Source organism: Mytilus californianus, unplaced genomic scaffold, assembly GCF_021869535.1.
Source record: "Mytilus californianus isolate M0D057914Y unplaced genomic scaffold, xbMytCali1.0.p SCAF_4, whole genome shotgun sequence".
NCBI classification, from domain to species: Eukaryota; Metazoa; Mollusca; class Bivalvia; order Mytilida; family Mytilidae; genus Mytilus; species Mytilus californianus.
Window position 1 is genome coordinate 92,068,818 of NW_026262690.1, and position 18,132 is coordinate 92,086,949.

General features: G+C 31.5%; 1 protein-coding gene across 3 annotated transcripts in view; it reads right to left on the reverse strand.

Annotated features, from left to right (window-relative positions):
• Positions 1–3,262: 3,262 nt before the first annotated feature.
• The window catches only part of LOC127738883 (Golgi resident protein GCP60-like), a 47,645-nt gene continuing 32,775 nt past the window's right edge, over positions 3,263–18,132 (reverse strand). For 2 of the 3 annotated variants that reach the window (XM_052250353.1, XM_052250351.1), the window contains exons 7-9: positions 13,485–13,615; positions 8,325–8,496; positions 3,263–7,101 (exon numbers count right to left, since the gene is read on the reverse strand). In XM_052250353.1, the coding sequence (XP_052106313.1) occupies positions 6,890–7,101; positions 8,325–8,496; positions 13,485–13,615 (515 nt within the window). In that variant the 3' untranslated portion in view covers positions 3,263–6,889. Of the gene's footprint in view, positions 7,102–8,324; positions 8,497–12,975; positions 13,101–13,484; positions 13,616–18,132 lie in introns of all 3 variants that reach the window. The other variant, XM_052250352.1, reaches the window with a different exon arrangement.

Here is an 18,132-nt window from a genome sequence, read left to right on the forward strand (position 1 = left end):
TACAGAAGTTACAGCCCCATTGATAATTTTTCACCTAACTTTTGCATATTTTCCCAAAACTTTAGTAGATAAAGAAAAATTGTTAGCAGCAAAATGAGCAACAAGACAAGATCTGCAAATAAATCAACAGGGCCGAAAATATCAATAGACTTATTATAGGAGTTATTCCCTTTAATGATGATTTTTAGCCAACTTTTGCATATGATGTAAAAACTATATATAAAAGATAAAGAATAACTGTAAACAGCAAATTATGAGGAAGTCAAACTCTACAAATGAGTCAAGTATTGTCAAAATTGTCAGATGAATCCTTACAGGAGTGTTTGCCCTTGACGATTTTTACCTTTTCTTTTGGCATTTTGGGCAAAAACTGTAGAATCAGAAACTTAAACCAGTTAAAACATTGGCAAGACAGGATCACCAAATAGGTCAACAAAGTTGAATTTGTCAATCCCCTTCTTACGGAAGTTACTGTCCCCAGGGATGATTTTTACACATGTTTGTTTTGTCTGCAAAAATCGTAGAAGAAAGAAACTGTAAAAAGAAAAAAAAAAAACACGCTGAAATGTCTTGTAGCTTTACTATTCATGATTTATTTTATGAGATAAAGTTTTACTACAAGTATCACATAAACTTAACATTACCAGTGATCCATGAACAAGGTCAGATAAACCATGTCAGACAGACATGTACACCTTACAATCATTCCACACACCAAATAAAGTTGGCCTTTTGATTATAGTATCTTAGAAAACGATCTTACTACTATAACCTAACATTCACCAATGAACTATGAAAATGAGGTCAAGGACAGATGATACCTGCCTGAGAGACAAGTACACCTTACTATCGTTCCATACTCAAAATGAAATTACCTATTACTTAGAGTATTAGAAAAACTGACCAAAACACAAAACAGAACAGTAACCAATTAACTGTGAAAATAAAGTCAAGGTCAGATGAAACCTGCCAGGTTGACATGTACACCTTAAATCATTCCATGTACCAAATATAATTGATCCACTGCTTACAGTATCTTAGAAACTGACCTAATCATGTAACTTTAACCTTGATCACTGATCCATGAAATGAAGTCAAGATCAAATGAACCTTGTCTGACGGACATGTAGACCTTGTAAGGAACCCATATATACCAAATATAGTTATCCTACTACTCATAATAAGTGAGAAATTAAAATTCCAAAATATCTAAACTTTTTTTTCAAGCATTCAATGAGGTCAAAGACTAAGGACATATGACAGATGGAAACTTCGTAACATACGGCATCTGTATACAAGGTATGAAGTCTCCAGGTCTTCTACCCTCTGAAATATAAAGCTAAATACAAATAGTTTACGCCGCCACTGGATTGTAATCCCTATGTCTCACATTCTGTAACTTTCTTCACAGGCAAGACTAAAATCAGCAATACCAGTTCACTAACAAAATCAATTTTAGTCTACTATGTTGGAGAATGGTTATTGTTGAAGATGCACATGGGTCCAAGTGAGGGACACAGGCTAAGGAGCCTCTAGTTTACTTTTGTTCTACATTGACACTTTGTAAATGCAAATCCTCTGACACCATTCCACAGAAAACTCTCCAACTTTGTAGGTTTGTTTGCCATCATGTGTTGTTGACCATGTCATTCCCTAATTTGATTTGACCATTTTTATGGGAGTTAATGGACTTTTACCATATTTTGACTACTAGTACACATTGTGATACCCAATTAAATTCCTCATTTATACTATATCTGAGAACATTTAGCAATCTTCGTTAAATTACTGTAAAATTGACATATCAAAATCCAGCTTCAAGTGTCAAGTCTTGTACAAAATAAGGTATATTTATATCTTGTTAATAACATTTTCATCCTGATGCAGGTAATATTATCATTTATCAGCTGCTGATCAATCAATTAGTCTATCACCTAATAAGCAGCTTGTGTCAAGAGTGCATGATACTTTCATATTACGAACTTTACAATTGTTGCGAGAATAAAATGAAATATTTTTATCCAATGGTAAAATGGCTCTGTTGAAAACTTGCATGAGGATTTATAAAATTTTCAAGATTAAAACAGTGTAAAGTTTGTTATAAATTTATGTAAGCATACTACAGCTAGCTTTTTGGTAACAGAAGATTTTGAAGCCAAGGTTTTCTTAAAGCTTTTTGAGTCTGAAAAATGCACAAAATCAGTAAATTTTGGGCAACTTATCCAAAATGTGCTGACTTTTAGGCCTATAATGTTCTCTTTTTAATACATTAGTTTTACCTAGGCTTCTGAAAAAGATCCATTTAAGAACCAAATTAAATTTGCAAGGCCATATTTGGCCTGAAGTAATCCTTGTCCTTTGTACAGATTAATGGTTACCAACAAAACTACCTTCCCTCTAAAAACAAATTACAAAATAAACAGGAGAAACAGAATGTCATTTCTTACTGAAAAATTCCTTTTTTTTAAATCCAGTCAGCTGTTCGAAGTTTTAGATACAAAATGCAGACAGACATCATTATGTTAATTGTTTTTGTGCTTTTGTGCAAATCTGGAGAGTCAAGCCATTTCTAACTGATTTTTAAAGTTTCTTCTTATGTTGTGCTGTTACATTACTGACCCAGGTTAGGAGAGGGTTGAGCTGCCTCCAACAAGTTTAACACAACCTTATTCTTTATGTACCTGTCCCAAGTCAGGGGCTGCAATTCAGATGTTGTCGTTTGTTTCTGTCTGTCAAGTTTGTTTTTCTTTTATTGTTTATTCATAAATTAATCCATCTGTTTTTCTCTTTGGAATTGTTCCACATTTGTTCATGTTTAGCTTTTTATAGCTGGCTATGAGTTTTGCTCATTGTTGAAGGCAGTACATTGACCTATAGTTGCTTATATCCATATCATTTGGGCTCTGGTGGATAGTTTGCACTCATACCATATCTCCTTTTTTTTATATAGGACAAATGAACAAAGGAATAAATAGATACAATCATCATTGGGGGTCTCATTGGGGGGTTCTGATCCCGGATCCCGCTTACTGTTTTGTCAGATTCCCGTATCCCGCTTACACTATGTACGTAAGCAATTCTCATTTTTTTGTAATTTCCCGTATCCCGCTAGACTTCATTTCCCGTTTTCACAGCACAATAATTTGACTTTCACGTGTCACGCTTACAAAAATTCGGCAATCCCGCGTCACACTTAGACCCCAATGAGACCCACATCATTATACCTCTCAACTCTTCCTAAAGGTTTATAAAGCAAAATAACCATGGTATATCACAATTTATTAACCAACAAAGACCACAGTTGAATATTCCATATTTATACATAACAGAAGCCAATCACAGTCTATTGTTATCGTAACCTAAATCTGTCCCTCTATACATCATACAAAGTATGGGAAATAATGTGGTGATCAGAGTGGTAAAAATATTCCATGGATTTGCACAGTATTACGTAAGGTAATAAATAATAAAGAAAATATACAATATAAATATAACATTTACAAAAGAAGTGAAAAAAAAAAAATAAGTAACAGCTAGACTCAACTTTAAATCATTGTATGACTCAAAATGTATCGTAAAAACTCCTCTAACTAAAGATGAATGCACATTTATGTCACAAATACTCTGCTTATATAATTCATAAATCCATTAAAGTTGGCAAGATGGTAAAAACACACACAATACATAAACTCTTCTTTATACAGGAATGACTTACAGTTAGTGCATGACAAAATTTTTGTGCTGGGTTTATTTTCGCTTATCTTGCAATTATGTATAATGTGGCATAATACCACCTGTGCAAATAGTTTAACACAATATTGGTATGAAACTTATTGGTGGATGAGCAAATATAACCCGACCATAGGTTTATACATTAAAATCACATAAATATCAACCCACAAAAATACCCACCTTTAACATATTATTGAATGAAGTTTACCTCTTCAACATTTTGTTACAATCCTTATCAAATATGTAAGAAATATGGGAATATATATTTCAAATATTAACTTATTTATTCAATATGAATTCTTAATTTTTGTAGTATTACTGACAATATTCAAATATCACACAGAAATAATACAATACAAACAAAAGTCTTTACAACCATTATTACAAAAATTAAGTCTCCCTTTCAGCATGCATAATTAATATGGTAAGGCTCCTTCAGTTTACTTTACTTTTTGGATTAATGAAAAGCAAGCTTGAACAACTTTTTCGCCTAAAAAATATTTTGGAAAAATTAGCTCCAGGATTTTCTTTTTACTTTTTTGTTATTGAACATTTTTTTTTATGTTAGGACTGTAGGCAAAAAAGTGGAAAAATCCAGTTAAAACCTATACCACTAGAAAATATGGATAATGATTCCTATTTTTTAATTCCAATACATTGCCAATAAATATATGATTACTACAAAATCAGCAGCCATTATTAATGAAAATTTTAACTGACAGTATGATTTATGCAATTTTCTAATTTTTTTAAGCAATTGTCAATAAAATGGAAATTTAAAACAAGACAACATTTCATGCTAAAACAGGTTACCTTTTTCTGTCAACAACAAACTCAATTTGGAGAAAGATTAAAATGTATGGTTTATATTCAAGAATTATAGAAAAGTCCATTAATCTGCTAATTATTACCTTACAAAGAAGTTTCATAAGATTTTTTAATTTTGATTGGCATGCAACAATAGTGAGTTATTCCAAAATTTTATTTTATTCCACAAATATGCAACATCTACGACTACATTTGCTCTTCATGATAATGTTAGCAAGGGAAAGGTAAACAAATGAAAAGCTTTATCTAAAATATATTTTATTCTTGCTCTAGGTTAACACTGAATGAGTTATGTTTACAAACAATACCCGAACAGATTTATTATTTATATTCAATATTCATATACCCACACAAAGGGGGATAATCAAAATTATGAGTACATGAAAAGTCTACCGTTGATTGAAAGAATCTATAAATTAGGACAATCATGTTAAGTAAACTCTCTTTTTATGAAGAATGTTAAATATATGGTGTTTTTGTGTCTCAAAATACAATAGTTGAAGCTTCATGTGCATGTATTTTATAACTTCATATAAAAAATGAATGTATTGTTTAGTTAAATTAATCAATTAAAGAAATTTTACATAATATAACTGAATGTTATGTATGAACTAACAGAGAAAAACAATTCCAAACATAAATGAGGGTCCGGATGGGGCCCTCTTTATTTCTGCATTCTTTAATTTTTCAAGTCATTTTTTTTCTTTTCTTTCTATTTAAGCACCCTAATTATTCTCTATTCTTTATTTGTTTTGTCTATTTTTGTCTATTCTTCATCTTTATGACCCATAATTCTCTCTTCTGTACACCACATACAGACCTCAAAAATGCACAAAAAGAAGACATTTTCATAACCAACTAGTGAGTGTATCTATGTTATTCATTTATCCCTTCAAAAAGATAAATAAAATCGGCACAAAAATGGCTCATTTGTCATATAGAACTTTTACTTTATGTTAATATGAAATATATAAATTACTTTAAAATCATTATAACCAAAAAGGATATGTAAATGTTAGATTCTTAATACATATATACTTTCTCAAAATATGCATACAAAAAAACTGAAAAAAAGGGATTGGATAGGCAATATTTTCTATACATTTCTTTGTTTGAATGTGTATTATTTATACAGTTATCAAATTTCATACACCAAATTTTCAATTCATATTTTTAAATATTAAACATTTTTGCAAAATGATTTTCTGTTAATTTTAGAGATATGTCCCTATGTATTAGGTGTAAAGATTTCATTAAAATTTTATGTTTACATTGTTAGTACGATATTATAAATATTATCAACAAAAGACTTTATAAAAAATTATCACCAATTAAAAGGGATTTATTGATTGTTTTTAGCATAATATCCAGTGGCAAATATTTAAATATTTCAAGCATATACAGGATACTTTTGATACCTTTCCTGAAATTCTCCAGTCATAAAATCTTTTAAAAAAATTCATCCTCCAACAGTTTACTTACTTCAACTAGCTTTAAATGCCCACGATTTCGCGGGTGTGTTCTAGTACAGGATGAAAGTTAAATGTATGTTGCTTCTTTCTTTGCAGTGACTTTCAGAATAGTAAACAGTTCCTTAATGTGAGTTTTCAAATCAGAAAAGGAGTATTTACACGACAGTTATTGAAACAAAAAATGAAATGATATAATGATAAAAAGTTAAAAACTTTGGAAATATTTTTGTATTTACTGAAAAGCAACTAATATTTGTCCATACTTAATTTAGTGTTAAGTTATTTCTAGCCAACTTCACAGCAATTTATTTTCACAATCGTCTCATTTATCTTGATATATTTATATAAGGGTAGATCCAAGTTTCACATATTCCCAATAATATAAATCAACAATTTTTTTTTTCTCTGGAAAGTTGTGAAAATAAATCGCTGGTTTACAGTATCTATCAATATTTGATGTTTACAATATATTCGAAGGCAAATACATCCAAAAGAACACATTAGTGATTCAATAAATCTATTGTACTGAAATTTAAATCAAGTAGCATGTATACCAACAGTGCATCATGAGGTATTATGCAATCTTTTGAACAGTTATAAGACCATGGTTTCAGAGGCTTATCTAAATGCTTGATATATGTCATACAATAAAATAAATGATTTCTAAGATCAACCCATTAAAGCTTGTAAGGGACATTTAAAATAGTTCACAAAACTTATCTGAATTGTGTAAGTTTACAGGTCTCTCTTCCATTTAACGATAAATCAGTTTTGGCTTAACAAATATTTAAAATAATATTAAAAGCCTTACAACTGACACAATAACAGTTTACATAACGTCATAACATAAACACAAACTATCTACTGTAGTAAACTCTGTAGTATAAGGTCTTAGATCGCCATAATGAGTAAGAATTGTCAAATTTAAGTAGATACACGCCCTGCCCAGGGTACGCATGACTCCCACAATACACCTCTTCATGACAGTCTCTCCGATATACAGGTATAATTTCATCTGTTGGTGGTCGATTGTCTTGCTTACTCCCCTGCTCCACATCAACTTTATTTTCTGTAAAATAGCATCAATATTTATAATTGTTGTAAATTTTATTTTTATTTTAGGTGTTTTATTAATCATTGTAAAAAAAAACAAAATAATTATTGCATTACTTAGAATGCTCGTTTTAAATTCTGACTGCATTATTTGTACGATTGACAATAGTTATAGTATATACACACAATAATTTCTGATATAACATTATCTGATATTACACGCAATAAGCTAGCTAGCTAAGGAAGTAACCAAATAAAACATCTTCTCTGTCAATCAACAACAACAGCAGACGACATCAGCTCCTTCATCAAGCAGTCATACATGTGGACAACAAGGAATGTATATTATCTCAATTTTATTAAAATTTTTCTTTGATCTTTTTCTATGTGATAATTTTCCATCTAAATCTATTGGACTGAAAATGTTTTTTCTCAGTTGAGTAGAGTGAAAACGAAAAATTGTCATAAGCCAACGCAATTAACGTTGCCTAGGCAAATTGCAATAAACAGATTACCTATGGTCTTTCAGCTTCCTCCGATTTCAGAACAATAATCTATAATTCTATGCTTTATGAACATACATATTTCTTCATTTTGTGCCATGTTTAATCAGCTTGTAGTTTGGCTTAATTTCTGTCTGTCACAGATCTTAATAATTTGTTTTATATGACGCTGAGATAATTGTGTCCATCAAATAAAAGTAGAAATGGCTGTACAGGAAGCCAATTATTATGTAAGATAATCAATTTGTAATGAATGATAGTAGAAATCTTCTAAATTGAATCATCTGTGATGACAGTAAAGTAATTGAAACAATATCTATGATTTTCTGGGGATTTTTTTGCTAAACATCAAGCTGCCAATACATTGATCGTTAAATATCTGATACAAACCAGTATTCATTTAAACAATTTCAGTATAAATGTATGCTGGCATGCTCAAAAAGCTGTAATCAGTGGTTCAAAACATTTTCCTGGTAAGAATGTAACATTAAATTCATCCTGAAATGCTACAGCACTTTTCCATCTGAATCTTGTTCAGCATACATTAATGTTGTTGCCATTAGGTGGCCTTTTATAGCTTGCTATGCGGTATGGCTTTTGCTCATTGTTGAAGGCCGTACAATGACCAATAGTTGCTTACTACTATGACATTTATTCTCTGGTGGAGAGTTCTCTCATTGGCAATTATACTGCATTTTATTAATTTTTTATATATTTTTTTTACTGTAAAACCAACCTTGTTGTTCTTCTTCTAAATCTTCTTCATCACTAGATTCACTAACATGTACTGTGACTGCATTACTGGGTTCTACAGTCCACTCAAAGTATACACCAAACCCTATATCATAGTAGTCTGTGGAAAATTCCCAGAATAAACATGACCCATCTTCATGTGTTGGTACTCGTACCTGAAATATAAATAATCACAATTATCACAATTATCAACGTTCTTGAAGCTCTGATTTGTTGTTCCTGACAAAAATGAGCACAAAAAATTATGGGACGGATGGATGGACATTGACAATAAGACTGACTGACAGACTTAAACATGGACGGTAGAACAGAAGTAAACAGGTATACCTTCTTGCCTTTTGGAGGGGGGTATAACATAACCTAATCAACACCTTCAAACAGAGGATCACATTGGTTTCACTTTGCTGTCAAAGAAATTAAATGCTCTGCAAGGTTCAGCTTGATACGACTGCACAGACCATGAACAATTGAGGTAAGTATGGACAAAACATTCAAGCTTGATACAGCTCTGAATTTGGATTGTGATTAAATATTTGACACAGCACAGGTTTCTGACACATAATTGATATGGTCTAAGCACTTAAAAATTTGAAATTGGACATTCACCTATTTTGGTCCAATATCCAATTTCTAAAAACATGGTTAAATTCAGCATATCAAAGAACCCCAAAAATTCAATTTTTAATGAAATCAAACAAAGTTTAATATTGGACCCTGATTTGGACAAACTTGAAAACTGGGCCCAAAATCCAAAATTTTAATACATGGTTAGATTCAGCATATTAAATAACCCCAAGAATTCAAGACTTTGAATTAAACCCCATTGAAATTTGTCAAGAAATTATCGATTTATACAAAGTATTACAAATGTATTGTTTTTGGCTTTTTTTTCCCTAAATGGTTGGGGCCATAACCCCTAACTTCAAGGCAAACCTTCCATTTTTGGTATGGAACCTTGTGGTACAATTTCATAGAGATCCATAGACTTATACTTGTTCTTTTCCGGAATCCAGTCAATCCTTGTTTCTTGGCCCCTAATTCCTAAACAGTTTGGGCTATAACCCAAACATCAATCCCAACCTTTCTTTTGAGGTATGGAACCTTTTGGTACAATTTCATAGAGATGGATACACTTATACACAAGTCATTGCCCAGAAACATCGTACCAATAAACGGCCGCAAAAATTTTGCAGCGTAGAAAAAGATATCTATCAATAATAAGGTGTCTTCATAAAGAGGTAATTCACCATTTCCAAAGAGCAAAATTCACCATTTTGTTTTTACAAATTTCCAAATAAGATTATGGCTTCATTACCAGTATTGATTTTTATAAGAAACAATGTAAACTGATTTGAGAACAGAATACTGAAAATATTGATAATAAGTTGCTAATTACTGCACCTAAAATATAATATAGAACAGACAATTATTTCTAAGCAATCTTTAGGAAGATAAGAATCCATTTATAGCAGTACAACAGTGTAAAGGTCAAAGAACTAACGCAGGCAATGATCCACTATTTTTTATATTTTTTTTTGGAAGAGAGGGTTCAACTAACGTACACATTTCTTTTAGTATTTTATCTTTTAGAAGAGAGTTAATCATCTGTATTTATATAAAAGAAAAGTATGTATTTACATATTACATGGTCTTATCTTTTCGAAGAAAATTTCTGTTTGATACGCACTAGAATGTAAAATGAAGAACAGTACTTAATTCCTATTTTCATTTACTTTAACTGAACATTGTGACAAAAGACTGACATCAAATTATACAAAAGATTTTTGTCCCTAGAATTATACTTCTAGGATTAATGATGAACATTAGTTTTCATAAAATAAATATTCTGATCCATTTAAATGCATTGATTTTTCTTTTCAACTTGAAAAAAGGATGTATTATTTCCATCATTATGTTAAAATCCATTATTTAATGAATACAATACATATACAACAAAAACAATGTAACATAAAAGCAAATATAACTATTTGTACATTAGAAAATCATAAGAGCTACAAAAAACAAATACACCATTAAACTCATTATAAAGCATACAGTAAAATCATCAATCTAACAGTGAAAACTGGTTGCCTGTTAACCTTATTTTGTAAAGCTGTTTACCTGTAATCAGATGGGGAACTATCCAGTGGATTCATTATAATTCATGGTATACCCATTTTTTTAACCACAAATTTAACTGTTAATGAAGTGCAGATTTCCTATAGGCTTGTATGCAGAATTTATCACACCAAAAAATTCAGAAATTTAAGAAAAAATACAATTTTTCTTCACTTCATGAAAATTGGTATCTTGGAATATAAATGAGTTGACAGTATACATGGTCTACAAAACTTTTAACTGTTAAAATAAGATTGCTCAATCAGAAAAGCTAGACTTTATTATCGTCAAGTGAAATTACCTAACTATTTCTCAAACTCTGTCTGAGCTAATTATAGCAAGGGCTTTCAGTTTTTTCTTAAATAGCTCTTGTAATAATCTGTATAGTCAGTTGCAAAAAACGAGTACACAGAATCTTGGTCATCAAGATAGGAGTTTCATATATTAATCCACTTCATCAAAAACTGTTTAACTTGAATTCCTTTAGCAAGATTCAATCAATATCAGTTTAGATAAATGGTCAATTCATTAGTAATGGAATATGTTACAATATGGATAGAGGAGAAAATTAAAACTGGAAATGTCAGACATCTTTTCCTCATGGCATATCATGTGAATGAAATAAAATATAAGAACCAATTAATTAATTGATCTATATAATAAAATGGGTCTTTTCAGGACATAATACCTTTAGAACTTCACTTTATAATTTTGAAGTTCTAACAAGTAATTTCCTACCCATTAAAAAAGGCTTTGTCTCCATAGAAAAAAAAATGTCAAATTTTAATCCTTAACTATTTTTTATGGAGCTCTACATTTATTTTTGAATGTTCTTTTGATTTGCTGCCTTGCATTCTTGATTATAATCCCCTTACATGTTAACAGAATCTAGATAGTCTAAAAGCTGTATAGTACGGATATAAAGCGAGTAAAGATAGTTCAATACAAACAAGACAAGAGTTTACACAATCATGCTGTATCAGATATAAATACTAGTAATTCAAGTTATTGCTACATTCTTCCTAACGAAAACCCTTCAGAACAGCTAAACAAATCATCAAATACTACTACGTTCCATATAAGGCAGCAACAGATGCTCCCTCAGTGTAGATCATTTATCAACTTGACATATCTGTTCTAATCGGTCAGACAGCTGTATATACTTGAATTGTTATCAGACGAATGTGTCACAATTAATCGAAAAACATATTTCGCTAAGTGCTTACCATTTCCTTAATGATTTTGACCATTACTGAATTTGATTAATCACTAGCAATGACCACTTTAAACACAACAAATACTATAAGTGTTGCATGCAAAGAGGGCAATGTTTACTTTACCAGAGCACCTAATATCACTGGCAGTTTTGATGGGAGTTTGTTTTGTCCAAAGCTTTATTTTTTGGATTTGCTATTCAAGAACATCGTTTTTTGCCTTAATAGATATAAGAAGCTGTGGTATGAGTGCCAATGAGACAACGCTCCATCCAAGTCACAATTTGTAAAAGTAAACCATTATAGGTCAAAGTACGGCCTTCAACATGGAGCCTTGGCTCACACTGAACAGCAAGCTATAAAGGGCCCCAAAAATGACTAGTATAAAACCATTCAAACAGGAAAACCAACGGTCTAATCTATATAAAAAACGAGAAACACTTATGAACCAAATCAACAAACGACAACCACTGAACATCAGGTTCCTATTGTCCCTTATTTGTTTTCTTATTTCCCTTGAACAAAGTTCGCTTTTTATAAACATCATCTCTTACTTTTAATTTGTTTGTCCTCAATTATCCACTAGATATGATTATCTCATTTAACAAAGTCCACTTAGTTTCTTCTTGTATCAAAAACTTTCTCTGAATTCTTCTTGCTACAAGCTTAAGATGTCTTACAAGAAATTTTTAAGAAAGAAATAGTATCAATACAAAATAAACTAAAGAAACCAACAACAAAAAAATTTATCACTGATAACAATCATTAGTTTGACTGATCTCATTTATTTGATTACACTGAGATAATCGTAGCACAGAAAATTAACCAATTTTCTATAATGTGAATAAATTCTTTTATTATTCCAGAAAAAATAATTTTAGAAAGGGGGTAAAGTTGACTCAAATTTAAGAACATATGGATGTAGCAGGGTTGAATGAAATTCAAACTTAGTCTGTATTTTGTGGTAATAAGCATTGTGTATAAGTTTCATAACATTTTGTTTAGGCAAATTTTGAGAGGTACATACGGACGGACAAGAGTAACACTTAATGCCCACTCCAGTGACAGCGGGGGCATAAAAATGTTTACAAACATATGTTCCCTCCTTCCCAAAAACTTTTTATTAAAAAAATAGCCATTTATATAAGCTTATTAAAGACAATATTAAAGCAGGCTTACTTCAAACTTTTAAGCTTTAGCTAATATGGGGAACAAAAAATTTCAAAGCAACTGCACCATTATTTTCACGCAGATTCACAAAATCAAAGCGCTACTGCAGACATTACAGAAGCAAATACTTACAGTGACCGTTTCTCCAGAACCTATTTTTATAACTGAATCTTTATCTTTACGTAGAGATTCTTTGAATTCTTTTATATCTTTACGAGTCCACATAGAGGCAGCAGCAAGAGGAGGTAACTCATGATCTAAAAACACAACATACACCGAATAACTGAAGAAAAACAACACATGCATATAGATAATAGTGTATTTCTTGTTAAGATATCCATTAACGGAATGTAGTTTTCAAAAACAATTGCCAAGAGATTGATAATAATGATTTTCATGTTTATTTGTTTGTTTTTTTTTAATTTTGAAATCCAGCTTTATTCTGAAAAGCTAAATCATTTTTTGAACATAAATTTAGTGTTTAACATAACTGAAATCTTTTTTTGCAATTCTGCAATTTTTCAAAAAAAGCAAATTAATTTTTTGACAGCCAAAGCCTCATTTTGAAAACGAATTCCATGACTAGATATCTTGTGAAGACAGTGCAGAAACAGACATATGAATTGTTTTTCCCAACTCACTGTGGCAGTAGCCAATGATGCTATCTTTATTACATTCTCTTTACTAGTTTTTACACTGTCTTTAAAGGCTTTAATATCTTTGCGAGTCCAGATTGATGCAGGCATTAAAACTGGCATCGGAGTTGGAAAATCTAACAAAATATTCAAATAACAAGTGTTAATATTACTGTGCATGTTTGTTTTTATTCTATGTTATGATTGCGATTAGTGAGAGCATTCTAAATACATGTAGTTAAAAGTGACTTTCACATTGGTACATTTTCCTGTACAGTTCTATTGTAATTGCAAATTACTCTTTAATAGTGGGTCTCATTGGGGTCTATGAGTGACCCGGGGTTGCTGATTTTTTGTAAGCGTGACACATGAAAGTCAAATTATTGTGCCGTGAAAACGGGAAATTACAAAAAAATGAGAATTGCTTACGTACATAGTGTAAGCGGGATACGGGAATCTGACAAAACAGTAAGCGGGATCTGGGATCAGAACCCCCCAATGAGACCCCCTTAATAGTTATAGGTGACTTTCAAATGGTGTTTTATCCTGTACACCAATGTCACTATTATGCAATTACATCATTTTTAGTTCTGAACTAGTCTAAATCTATTGTACACATTTCTACTAATTGTTTGTTACCGGTACTCCACTGATAAAAAAATTCAAATAAAATGCTCCGCTGGGGCGCAGCTTGATACAACTGCAGAGGTCGAACCCTGAACAGTTGGGGCAAGTATGGACACAACATTCAAGCTTGATACAGCACTGAATTTGGATTGTAATTAAATATTTGACACAGCATAGGTTTCTGACACAGAATGAAAGTGGTCTAAGAACTTCAAAAATTTTAATTTACCTATTCAAACCATATCATTATTATTTGCTTTTATATATAAATCAGAAATAACCAATTTAAAATGGAAAATTTTAAAGAAAAAAAAATCCCCCCCCCCCAAATTTTTTTAACCCCCTTATGATTCATCACCCCCAAACTCAATCCCAGCCTTCCCTTTGTGGTAAGGTACCTTGCAGTAAAATTTCAGAGAGATCCATACACTTGAACACAAGTTATTGTCTGGAAACTATAAAAATGCTTGTTTTTTGGCCCCTTTTTGGCCCCAAATTCCTAAATGTTTAGGGCAATTACCCCCAAACTCAAACCCAGCTTTCCCTTTGTGATATGGAACCTTGCAGTACAGTTTCATAAAGATCCATACACTTACACACAAGTTATTGTCCTGAAACTAGAAAAATGTTTGTTTTTTTGCCTTTTATGGCCCCTAATTCCTAAAATTTTGAAGGAATTACCCCCAAAATCAATCCCAGCATTCCCTTTGTGGTATGGTACCTTGCAGTACAATTTCAGAGAGATCCATACACTTGAACACAAGTTATTGTCTGGAAACTAGAAAAATGCTCATTTTTGGCCCCTTTTTTGCCCCTTATTCCTAAACTTTTTGGGCAATTACCCCTAAACTCAAACCCAGCTTTCCCTTTGTGATATGGAACCTTGTAGTACAATTTCATAAAGATCCATATACTTACACACAAGTTATTGTCATGAAACTAGAAAAATGCTTGTTTTTTGCCCCTTTTTGGCCCCTAATTCCTAAAATGTGGAGGCAATTACCCCCAAAATCAATCCCAGCATTCCCTTTGTGATATGGAACTTTGTGATACAATTTCAGAGAGATCCATACACTTAAACACAAGTTATTGTCATGAAACTAGAAAAATGCTTGTTTTTTGCCCCTTTTTGGCCCCTAATTCCAAAAATTTGGAGGCAATTACCCCAAAAATCAATCCTATCATTCCCTTTGTGATATGGAACCTTGTGGTACAATGTCAGAGAGATCCATACACTTACACACAAGTTATGTCTGGAAGTTACAAAAATGCTTATTTTTGGCCCCTAATTCCTTAACTGTTGGTACCATAACCCCCAAAATCAATCCCCACCTTCCTTTTGTGGTATTGAACCTTATGGTAAAATTTCATAGAGATCCATTCACTTAAACTAAAGTTAGAGTGCGAAAACTAATGTGTCTTCGGATGACGACGCCGGACGACGACGACGACAGTGACGCCAACGTCATACCAATATACGACCACAAAAATTTTTTTGCGGTCGTATAAAAATGGGCTGAAACAGCTTCTTTATCCCTCCTTCATGATAATAGCTGTCCAAATATGGACCATTACTGGTTGTCTTTATTTTTAGGTCTTTCCACTTTTCTTTATTTTTAGGTATTTCCACTTTTCAATGGAAATTCCTCTTGCTTTGGTCTGATTTTTTTTCTTTTTTCTGCTACCGTCTGAGATGTTTTTTTTGTTGTTTTAAGATATATTGAAAGGATTTTTGGACCATGATATCGTACAGTGATTAAGGTTTCCCATTCACCCTGTGTAACCGAACACTTATTCTTATAGGAGTTATCTCCTCGCGTCCCATTTTTTTTGTTATCTTTATTTCTCTGAAACGGTAAAAGATATCATTGACCTATACCTTGAAATTGAGGTCAAGGTCAAAGGTCAATTTTACGTTCTAGATTTTGACCTTTGCTAAAAAAAACATACTGGTTCATTATAAAACTATTAGGTCTTTTGCATTTGATTGGTAGACATGTGACCTTTTAAAAAGGTCAACCGGAGATGACATTCTTTTAACCAGAAGTAGCCATTTTCTCAATAACTGAATGAGAAAGTACCTAGAAACCTTATATTCTTAGATTCAGTTTGAAGTAACAAATCATAGAACCAGATGTGACATCTTCTAACACTGTATTTAAAATTTAATCCTTTTTAATCAAGATTGAGGTGGAAAGACCTTCAATTGTTCTCTGAAGAATTGGTTTTTATTTTTTTATCTTCTGCCGTCTGAGATGCTTTTTAGTTACTTGACATATAGAAAAAAATTTTGGTCCATGATATTGTACAGTGATTATAATTTAACCATTCACCCTGCATGAGCAAACACTTTTTCTTATAGGAGTTATCTCCCTGTGACCCTTTTCTTGTTATCTTTATTTCTCTGTAAACGTAAATGATATTGACAAAAAAAAATTTCCAAATTGTTCATCTACTCTAAATGATGTTTTATTTAAGTTTACCCGAGGTGATCTAAAGACATCTAATGTGAGTTATTTCCCTTTTCAAATTTAACATGGTGATATGTTGAATATATTCATACATCATAAGTCTGATATATGTTGAATATATTCATACATCATAAGTCAAAGAGACCTAAAATCATTTGATATGAAGTCCTAGGTTCATTTGGAAGAAATTGAGGTCAAGGTCATAGGTCAAGATCATGTTCTTAATTATGAACTTTGCTTGTTATTTTTATTCCAAAGAGTCAGACTGTTTCTGTCACCCTCTATAGGAGTTTTCTCCCCTGATGTATTTGAAATCAGTATTACTCTTCAACCATACAAGTGAATTACCTTTGATCTTTTGATTTGAGATCATTAACCTATGACCTTGAAATTGAAGTCAAGGTCAAAGTTCAATTTGACATTCTAGATTTTCACCTTTGCTAAAAATTCATACTTGTTCATTATAAAACCATTAGTTATTTTGCATCAGGTTGGTAGAAATATGACTTTTAAAAAGGTCAACTGGAAGTGACATTATTTTAACCGGAGTAGCCTATTTCATACTAATTTAATGAAAAAGTACCTAGAAATCTTATATTTTTAAAATCAGTTTGAAAAATTATAGTTTTGATCGAAGAGAGTCAGATTTCCGGGGATGATATGCCAAATGATAATGTGTTCATTTTATCTCCTCATAATTCTCATACGAAAACAAAATCATATTGGGCTTGCTTTTTTAATTTCAAAAGAATTAAATTCTACAATTCAGAGTACATTGGTAGGATTTTTTTTATGTAACCACTTTCTTTAAGTGACATATTTATGGCCTAATTACATCCTTTGATGATCGTTAATCTGTTGATCTCAGGTTAATTAGTGTCATCACTTCTGATTTCACATGTGCAACAATTAAAATGTTTACTTTGCAATATCCTTCAATCGAGATAATTTGTAAGCATTATATCCGAAAGCAATTATTTTATTAAATATTTAATGAATGTTGTCATTAATGAAAGATGAACAAGTAAGTGAAAATGAACACCTTATATTGCAATGAACCACAAATCAATATAAAACAACAGTTGATTATTTTCAAGAACATCATTTTTGATGGCTTCTGCCTTCTATAGATTTTTTATTCAGAAAACTATAATCCACGAATTTAAGAACCCATGAACATATAGCTTTTGCTCAAACCATGAAAATTGGTACCCACGAATAAAAGTACTTTCACAGTAAAGTAGTAGAGACCTAGAGTCTTGTGATTTGAAGTCCTTACTTTATGACCTTGGAATTTAGGTCAAGGTCAGGGTTTAATTAGATGCTCTAGATTTTGACCTTTATTGTAACTTACTATTTATATAAAGTCGTATGTTTTTTTTGCATTAGGCTTTAGAACATATGACCTTGAAATGTCAACTGGAAATGACCTTGTATAAACCGGAAGTACCTTTTTTTTTCATTATCTTAATGAAAAATTTACTAGAACTTTATATATATATATATATTTTAGGAATCATTGTGGATTAAGGTTCATTTGAAACCGGAAGTGGAAT